Raw genomic sequence first — 9932 nt, 5'->3', positions numbered from 1 at the left:
GACTGGAAGGATCCCTAGAACTTTAGGGTCCGACTAATCTGGCTCCCTTGTTTTATGGGTGAGGAAACAGGGAAAATGACTGAGATTTGAACCTAGCCAGGTGGCACAGTGGATAAAGCACCTGGCCTGGAGTCAGGAAGACCTGACTTCAAATCCAGGCTCAGTCACTAACTGTGTGACCCTGGGCAAGTCACAACTTTGTTTGCTTTAGTTTCTTCATCTTTAGAATGAACTGGAGAAGGAAATGGAAAACCACTCTAGCATCTTTGACAAGAAAACTCCAAATGGGGTCACAGAGAGTCTGACACAACTGAAATAACTGAACAACAATGTCTCCTATCACAAGCAACTGATTTTGGTAGTCTATATGAAATTAATTTTTACTTGCATCTGTTAAGAGGAAGAAGAGTCATACAGTGGAAAGAATGGTGATTTTGGAGTCAGAATCTGGGTTTGAATCTTAACTCTCCCATTTTACTACCTCTGTGTCCTTGGGCAAGTCACTTAACTTCTCTAAGAATCAGTTTTCTCACCTGTCAAACGAAGGGGTTGGACTAGATTCTGGTTCTAAATCTATAATCCTTTGACCACTAATTCACCTTGATTATTATCCATATTTTGTCCATTTGTATAAAGATATCAGTAGCTATGGGTCTACCCTTCCTCTTGAAGATCACCTCTGGAGAATCACGTTTTCTCCACTGAGGCCTCTGCCAGATAGCCACTCTATGTTTAAAGTTCAGGTATGCTCTCCGCTAAGAAAGAAACTTGTCTTCTACTTCTTGCCTATCTACTACTTCCCGAGTCTTTGTCATACCTTGCCATACTACAGATCACACACTGACACAAGGACAACAGCCCTGATTTACTCTTCTTTAAAGGATGCTCTGTTTTGGAGACAGACTCAGTTCAAATCAACACTTAACTAAGCAGAGGACTAGGGGAAATACAAAGTTCTTGCTTCATAAATAGCTGTCTTTTACATTGTACTTTCTGACTAAGAAGCACTTGTGTTCAATGATTTAATTTGATCTTCATAACAATCTTGTGATGTACGTAGAACATTATTCTCATTTTTCAGGTGAGGAAACAGACTGAGGTTTAACTCACCCAAGGTCATAGTTACTAAATAGCAAAGTCACAATTAGATTTCAGACTGGTTTTCTGTTTTTAACTGCAAATAAAAGAATTCACAGTATAGTAGAAGAGATGGCACACACAAAAGCAACTAAACAATTTCTAATCGCAGCAATTCGGTGTATGAGGGCTGCATTTGGAGTCAGGAAAGATCTGGGCTAGAAGCCCATCTCTTGACACTAGGATTAACTTCAGTTTCCTCCTCTATAAAGCAGGGATAATAATTCTTGCATTAAGTGATTTCCTGGATTGTGGTAGGGGTCCTTCACTGTAAATATGAAAGGATTATAGAAATGTTATTATTACTACAACAAGAGAGGTGCAGTGAAAGTGTTATATGAGATCTTGAGAGAGAATCAGGGAAAGTTTTCTGAAAGAGGCAGCATTTGAACTAGGCTTCCTTTAATAAATGAACAGGCATGAGGTGGGGGGGAATGTGGTTTGGGTTGAGTCTATACAAAGGGGAACGGTAGAGAGGTGGTGGATGTTTTAGTTTGGTGGATATTTGAAGAGTAATTTGACTGCAGTACAAAGTAGAGGGGTGTGATATAAGGCTTGGAAAAAAACCAGCAGGAAGAGGGGAGGCAGGAAGGACTTAAATGCCGGTCAAGGAGTTCCAACTTTACTGGGTAGCCAATCAAGAATCATTACAAATTTTTGAGACAGGAGTAACGTGAATAGATCTATGAGTTAAAAAAAAAAATACCACCAAAAAGCACAACCCATTTTGGTGGCATTATGAAGAAAGAGTTGGAGGGGAAGACAAGACCTGGAAGACCTTGTAGGCTAGGTGGCAACAGCAGTGCGAATGGAGGTTGGGAAGGACGTGAGGTGGACTCGGTAACTGAGTGGTAAAGGGAAGGGACGGAGAAGAAAGAATGAAATACAACAACATCTGAGAAACTGAGAGGATTTTAGAGGTTCGTAAGCCTGTTACTGGTTAATACTGGAGGGCCTGGTTGGTAACGCTGGTGACCAGTGTAAACTGACATGTGTGAATCAGAATCTTCTTGTTTATAAGCTTACACTATTAATCCACAAACCCACCTAGATAGCTGGAAGATGGGGGTTGGGGATGACAGAGACAGAGACAGAACTCTGTATTCTGCCATCGGATCATAGATTTAAAGTGAGAAGGAACCACAGGAGGCATGTCCGTCCTCATTTAAGAGAGCCTGGTTAAATTCAGTGATTTGCCCAAGGCCATACTAGTACAGGTTCCAGGGATCCAGTTCCAATGCTTTTTGCATTCAATGTAACTCCCTTATGAATCCAGTTCTCTCCTGGCCACCCTCCTCCCCTTCATGGGAAGGCTCATCCCAGAACTGAGGAGTATGGGAGGCGAAGGCTGATGGAGGAGGGAGGATGGAGAAGGGGGTTCGCCATGTGCCCTGATTGCCCCAGCCATCACCACCTAGAAAATGGAGCAGCTTTTTTTTGCTCCTCATGAAACTACAATTCCCAGGCACCCCAATTTAGGACATGCGCAGAAATTCGCCGTACCAGGAAGCCCGTTCCGCCCTGGCCATGACTCCAACGCCCAAGGTGCACCTCAGCATTCCGGTATCATCACTTCTTCATCAACTACTGCTCCCGACACGCTCAGCAGCGGTCGACTACAACTACCAGCATGCCTAGAGTACCGATCTTCCATCCAGCTTCCTTTCCCGCTCCAGCCAACATTTCCCAGAAAGCCAAGCGGCCCGGTTTTGTCGTCCCACGTGCGACGGTGAGAGGCGGAGTCGGAACCGTGCGTGCCGGGGCCGCTGGAGTTGAGGCGATCCGAGATTTGGGCTGGAGGCGGAACTTGTTCCTTTCACCTTCTGTAGGAACTTGATTTACCTTTGGGAGAAGGGTCTTTGCCCCTGGGATATCAGGGTAAGGTGCTTGGAGATCCTGAGCCCGGGGTGCTGAGTTGTCAAGATGAGGGTCAGCCAGACCTTGACAGACTTTTGACAGTAGGAGGATGGCGGGAAGGGGATTTTGGGAGGGGTCGAGGTCATTCTTTCTTCCCCTCCCCCTCCTTAATGCCTAACACTTACTAGAACGGAGGCTGGGGGAGGGACTCGATGACCTAGGGAAACGCCCCTCCCCCCTCCCCCCGCGCCGGTTTGTTGGGAGGCGGGGGCTGCCCCAGAAATATAGTTCGTTCTCCCACGGAGGTCTTCACGTGGAGGTTGGATGGCCCTGGCCAAGGAAGTTATGGGTATTCAGGTAATAGGACGGTAACTTTAGAGCTGGAAGGAAACTTAGAGGCCATCCGGTCCAGCACTTATGTTAGTGTGAGGCCAGGGGCTAACATGCCTTATAGGAATAAGGTCATCAGAGTCACCGAATTGGGGAATTGGAACCGAAGGGAACAAGCATTTATTCAACACTTACTATGTGGCAGGCACCGGGTTAAGGGATTTACAAGTATCTCATTTGACCCTCACAACAACCTTGGGAAGTAGGGGCTGTTATTATCCCCATTTTGCAGTTGGGGATGGGGAGGCAGAGAGATCAAAAGATTTGCTCAGCATCTGAGGTTGGATTTGAACTTGGGTCTTCCAGATTCCAGGCCATTGGTTGTGCTTGTAAGAGAACTCAGCCCATCTACCCCAAAACATATTCTATCCTGTACACACCCTACCTGGAGTATTGTATTTTAGTTCTGGGCAGACATATTTTAAGGACTTTAGTAAGTCAAAGCCAAACCTCAGAAGAGGGCCACTAAGATGATGAAGGGCCTTCCATTGGGGAATTGATTGGAGAAGTTGCGGATTTAGCCTGGAGAAGAGGAAGCTCAGAAAGGACATATGATGGCTCTCTTCAAGTACTTGAAAGGCTAATAAAAAGTGGGATTACACTTGTTCCCTTTGGCCTGAGAGACAGAACCAGAAGCTATGTTTGGAAGTTGCAAAGAAACACATTTAGGCTGAAGGTAGTCCCCAAAACCAACCTTCTAATAATTAGAGCTATGCAGAAGTGGAGTAGACTGCCATTTGTAGCAGTGGGTTACCTCTCACTTGATGTCTTGAAGTAAAGATGTGAATGCTCAGTTACTGGGTGTAAGGTAGGATCATAATAAACTTAAGAGCTAGAAGGGAGCCTTAGATGTCATCTCCTTTGTTTTACAGTTGAGGAAATGGAGACCCATAGAGGTAAAGGGACTTGTCCAAGGTCACATCAGAGGCAGGATTTAAATGGTGGTACAGTGGCTCGAGTGCCAGGCCTGAAGTCAGCAAGACTCATTTTCCTGAGTTCAAATGTGACCTCAGACACTTACTAGCTGTGTGACACTGAGCAAGTCATTTAACCTTGTTTGCCTTAGTTTCCTCATCTGTAAAATGAACTGGAGAGAGAAATGACAAATCATTCCAGTATCTCTGTTTAGAAAACTCCAAATGGGGTCACGAAGAGTTGAACATGACTGAAAAGACTAAACAACAACTACCACTACCACTACTACCATTACCACCACCTCTACCCTTCTGATTATAGGTCCAATACTCCCACATACTACAGATTCTTTTTCTGTTAAAGGATGGAGTAATTCAGAGAGGTCAAGTACTAGGCTCACAGCACTCAAAAGTGCAGCCTAAACCATATTAAAATGTAATTGGGAAATATTTCACTAAATAAAATACAATAAAACAGATAATATCATATTTTAAAACTAGTCAATATGTGGCCAAGAGAGATCCTTATGTATGGATTAATGATCTTGATTTCTATTTGAGTTTGACACTTCTGGACTAGATTACCTCTGAAGTTCTTTCTAGCTCTCATCTTCAGGGCCCTCATCTGTTCACACTTAGATAATGAAATAGCTTGCTGGTTGATCTGCCTGCTACAAGTCTTTACCCACTCAAGTCCATCCTTCATTCAGCCACCAAAGCAATTTTCTTACAGGATAGGTCTGATCATTAATCTCTTCCCCCCCCTCAATAAACTCGAGTGGCTTCCTATTACTTCTGAGAGGAAACGGCCCTCAAGGTTTCTGGCCAAAAGAGAAACAATTGCTATTTACATTACTCTGAGCCAATCAGGGCTCAAATAGTGACCAACTGGGACTTGGCCTGGGACCTAATGTTGGCCAGTCAATGAGAGCCAGGGTGATTTGGGTTTAAGGTATGTTCCCTAAGAAAAAAATCTAGCCAGTATATATTTCAAGGTTTTAGCAATCAAAATTTACTCTCCTTTGGCAGAGTACTTGCAGGTAAGGGTGATAACCTGTGTAGACAGAGGGAAGGGTAAAGAAGGAAGGAAGAGCTCTGGCCCAACTGACCAGTTTTAATTGGGTCCCTCCTACCACTCATAGATGTTGCTTGTCCCTCATTCTCAAAAGATGGCCATGACATCAGGGAGGTGATGCCATGATATACAAGGGAATTGGATTTAAGTGAGGGAGAGCTGTACAGGGTCATCAGCCTCACTTATTCCTCCAGAGTCATCTGGGTCCAGTGGCCAGATATAGATCAGGATGACTGGAGATGACCCTGGATGCAGAGGGAGACCCTGGCTCTCACTGATTGGCCAACAATAGGTCCCAGGGCAAGCCCCACTTGGTCATTGTTTGGACCCTGATTGGCTTAGAAAGAATGTAAATTGTTTTGGCCCCTCCCAGATTGATTTTTTCTTCTAGGTAAAAGAGACCATTCTCTGCCTCATTTCTTAGCCTTAATCACTGGATGGGTGCTGCCTCTGTCAAACTGAGACCTGTTAAACACCTTAGCTTAAAAAAGCCAAGGTCTCCCACTGCATACTGGGCCATCTCCAGTTGTCCTGATCTATATCTGGCCACTGGACTCATGTCTCAGGAGAAAGTGAGGTTGGTGTCTTTGCACAGCCCTCCTTCACTTAAATCCAATTCACCTGCAGGTCATAGCATCACCTCCCTGATGTCACAATCCTCTCTGAGAATGAAGGACAAACAACAAGGATCAAATACAAAATTTTATCTGTCATTCAAAATCTACATAACCTAGCCCTTCTTCATCTTACACCAAACCTTCCCCCCCATGTACTACTCTTTGATTGGTGATACTAACCTCTTGGCTGTTCCTTAAAACCAGACACCCATCTCTTAGCTCCAGACATTTTCTCTGCCTATTCCTAGTGCCTTCAATGTTCTCTCCCCTCATTTGAGCCTCCTAAATTGCTTCAAGAGCTAAAATCTCACCTATAGGAAGCCTTAGTCTCTCTTAATTCTGGTGCCTTCCCTCTGTTATTTCCCATTTTTCCTTGTTAGTCCATAGTTGTTTATATATTATCTCCCCCTAGATTGGGATGTATTTGAAGACTTTGACTTTCTTTGTGTCTCCAGCACTTAGTATAGGGCCTAGCACACAGTAAGTGCTTAATAAATGATTGAGTCTATGACAGTTTTCTTCAGTTACTTGGAAAGCTGTTAGTAGAAAGGGACTAGATTCAGAAGCACTGGGTAAGTTACTGGACATAGTTCAGCTCATTAAAAAAACAACCACCAACCTACCAACTAGAGCGATTCGAAAATGGCAGATGTCTCATGAAATGTAGTGAATTTCCTGTCTTTGGAAGACAGAGGCTAGTTGATCATTTGTTGGAAGCTTTTGAGGAGTAGGGTATCCTACGTGGAATAGGAGATTAGATGATCTCTTTGATCCATCCTAGTTGCCATCGTGGGGTATGTTTTGGGTTAGAGACAACTTTTTGTCTCATCAGCATTCACCTCCCTTTTGGTTCCTTCTACCTCATGTCTTTGATCCCTGGACTGACTGATGCCATTTCTGGTCTGGACAATTAATTGACATTAATGTTCAGTTCTCCTCATCCCCTTTCACCTATGTACTATCTTTGCACCCTCCAGATATGCGTCTGTCGGCCTTGCTAGCCTTGGCAGCCAAGGTCAACTTGCCTCCTAACTACCGCTATGGAATGAGCCGACCTGGATCGATGGCTGACAAGAGGAGAAACCCTCCCTGGAGAAGGCGACGTCCAGTTCTTGTGGAGCCTATACCTGAGGATTCCTGGAATGTGTTTTGTGGGGACACGGTGAGAGATACAGGTTGACAGATATGGATGTTGGGGAAAAGGAAAGAATGGGCCTGAGGTTCTTCCTCTCCTGACACTGTGTACCTATAGGTCGAGATCCTAGAAGGCAAAGATGCTGGGAAGCAAGGTAAAGTGGTTCAGATCATCAGGGAGAGGAACTGGGTTGTCTTAGAAGGACTGAACACGGTAAGTAGTGGGGACTGGGATCTTCTGCATTGGGCTCTGTTAGTCTCACTTTTTTGCCCCTTTCTCTACCAAAAATCAATCACTAATAACAGCAAAGGGAGGGATTGAGGGCTGGGTACTCTCTCAGCTCCTGGGATGATCCTTGGGAGTGGTGGGAGAGGCTTCTTCATATCTATTTCTGACTTCCCTCACTTCTCTGCCCACAGCATTTCCGATACATTGGCAGGAGCAAGGATTACCGGGGAACCATGATCCCCAGTGAAGCCCCACTGCTTTTCCGCCAGGTCAAGCTTGTGGATCCCACTGACAGGCAAGAGGGCAGGACACTAAACTTTTGCAGGATCATGAGGGCAGGAGCCTGACATTTCTAGGTGGTGAAAGGGATAGAATACTGGACTTATGAAGTCAGACAGACCTGATTTTTCAATTGTCCTCCAGGCATTTGCTTGCTGGATTGCCCTGAGCAATCCCTTCATCATCTCTATGCCTCAGGCTCATTTGCAAAATGAGGAGGAATCTTTATGGCCACTTCTCACATCTCAATCAAAATGATCATTGTGGGGTTGGACTGAAACAGAACCTCAGGAAATGTTGCCCACGGGATAAAGAGCAGGGGTACCATTTTGCAGAACAAGAAGAAAAATAGGTTAGCTTTATAGTAGGAGAATGTTTAGACATCACACAGGACTTCTAGGAGTCTGAAGAATTCATCTTTTTATGTCCTGAGAAGCTGATTCTTTGTGGTTGGAAAAAGAATGTGGGGCTCTCCTTCCCTGCAGGAAGCCAACTGAAGTGGAATGGAGGTTTACAGAGGAAGGTGAGCGTGTACGAGTCTCCCTGAGGACAGGGAGGATCATCCCAAAGCCCGAGTTCCCCAGACCTGATGGCATCATCCCTGAGCAGTGGATTGGTGAGTCAAATTATACAAGAGAGAGAAGAGCTTAACAGGGATGGGTGGCTTTTCATATGAGGAGTCTCTTGGGGTAAGGCTTGAGGCATCACTGGAACAGACATGGGGCATATTAGTGGTCTTTAATAATCTAAAAGGTAGTAATATAGAAGAAAGAATAATTCTTTAGCCTCAGAGGGCAGACTAGAAGGAGGAAGTGGAATTTGGAGAGGCTGATGACATATACCACCTTGGAAGACGAGAAACACCAGTTAGGTGATGGCAGGTATAATACCTACCTCCTGAAGTTGTCTCAAATGACATGTTTGTAAAGCTTTTAGCATAATGCCTGGTACATATTAGGCACTTAATAATCCTGGGAAACATGCAGAGTTAGGGGTTGGGTAGGAATCAGTGAGCATGGAGTGAAGGGGCTGGGCCAGCATCCGTAGGTGGGCTAGTGGGCAGAGCAAGGTGGAGGAAGGAATCTTGTTCTGCTTCATCTCAGAGCAGAACCAAGAGTGATAGTGAGCATTTCTAGAGGCAGCTTTTGGATCAATGTGAAGAAAACTTCCCAATAATTGGCTGTCTCCCAAAATAGGATGGCCTGCCACTGTGGGTAGTGAAGTGGCTGAGCACTTGTAAAGGATGTGGTAAATAGGATTTCTGCCCAGGTACAGGTTAGATTGGGCTAGACAGCTTCTGAGCTTCCTTCCAACTCTGAGCTTCAGCAGTTTGTGTATCCCTAATGTAACCATACTGGCTCTACAGATGGCCCCAAAGATACATCAGTGGAAGATGCTCTGGAGAGAACTTACGTCCCCTGTTTGAAGACGCTGGGAGAAGAGGTGATGGAGGCAATGGGGATTGTGGAGACTCGGAGGCACAGAAAAGTCTACTGGTATTAAAGCTACCAAGGGAGGGGACTGTCTTCTTGCCACCACTGTCTCCACCCAACATCATGACCCTGGATGTCTGAGGAATTGCTCTATTTACTACTGTCTAATAAAGATAAGGATTTTCTGAGGAACGTGTAGATCTCTGCCTTGGAGTAAAAAATAAAGGGATCCAGCTGAACTGCATTTCACCTACGATGCAGTGATGCTGCATGGAATAGTCAGAGGTTAAAGACCTTCTGGACCCCAAGAAATGAGAAATGGTATAAGGTTCTATGCGTAAGTTTATCTCTTTCCTTTCCCCAGGGATCCACTGGGCCACTTGGCATGGTGGCAAGGAAGATTAGAATATTAGGCCAACCTTGTTTATTTCATAGGTAAGAAAACAGAGGACCCAAAAAGGGGAGATGATTGGACAAGGTTCTTCACCTCAATGGACCTCTTTAATCATCTTTCAAATAAGGGGGTTGGACTCAAGTACCTTACAGTTTTAAATTCTGTAATTTGAAGACTCCCTTGTGACCGCACAAGGAGGGCAGAAATGAGACAATGGGTCAGCCTTGCCAGTGGATGGCAGTGAGGGAGAGGGCAAGAGTGATAGAGGACTTAACCTAATGGGGCATCTGTGAAATACACCCAAGAGACTTGGGTGGCAAGGTGTCCTCAGGATTTACCCTTTGGGGAAGCTAGGTGGCACTGGCCCTGAGGTCAGGAGGACTGCAGTCACATCTGTATGCAGACACTAGCTGTGTGACCTTGGGCAAGTCACTTAACTCTGATTGTCTCCAAAACAAAACCAACAAAGATCT

The 9932-nt window shown here is 45.0% G+C and overlaps 1 protein-coding gene across 2 annotated transcripts; it reads left to right on the top strand.

The window, feature by feature from the left end:
- The first annotated feature begins 2811 nt into the window (after positions 1 to 2811).
- MRPL24 (mitochondrial ribosomal protein L24) lies at positions 2812 to 9253 on the top strand. 2 transcript variants are annotated; one of them, XM_072647278.1, is made up of 6 exons: positions 2812 to 3015; positions 6968 to 7152; positions 7243 to 7338; positions 7545 to 7648; positions 8118 to 8248; positions 8999 to 9253. In XM_072647278.1, the coding sequence occupies exons 2-6, from the start codon at positions 6970 to 6972 to the stop codon at positions 9133 to 9135; spliced, it is 651 nt and encodes a 216-aa protein (XP_072503379.1). In that variant the 5' UTR covers positions 2812 to 3015; positions 6968 to 6969; the 3' UTR covers positions 9136 to 9253. The 2 variants fall into 2 exon arrangements, with proteins under 2 accessions (XP_072503379.1, XP_072503380.1); XM_072647279.1 differs by lacking the exon at positions 2812 to 3015 and adding an exon at positions 3290 to 3351.
- Positions 9254 to 9932: the final 679 nt, after the last annotated feature.

Source organism: Notamacropus eugenii, chromosome 2, assembly GCF_028372415.1.
Source record: "Notamacropus eugenii isolate mMacEug1 chromosome 2, mMacEug1.pri_v2, whole genome shotgun sequence".
In the NCBI taxonomy this organism is placed as follows: domain Eukaryota; kingdom Metazoa; phylum Chordata; class Mammalia; order Diprotodontia; family Macropodidae; genus Notamacropus; species Notamacropus eugenii.
Note: the sequence above shows the minus strand (reverse complement) of the source record. Positions and strands in the feature narration are given on the sequence as shown.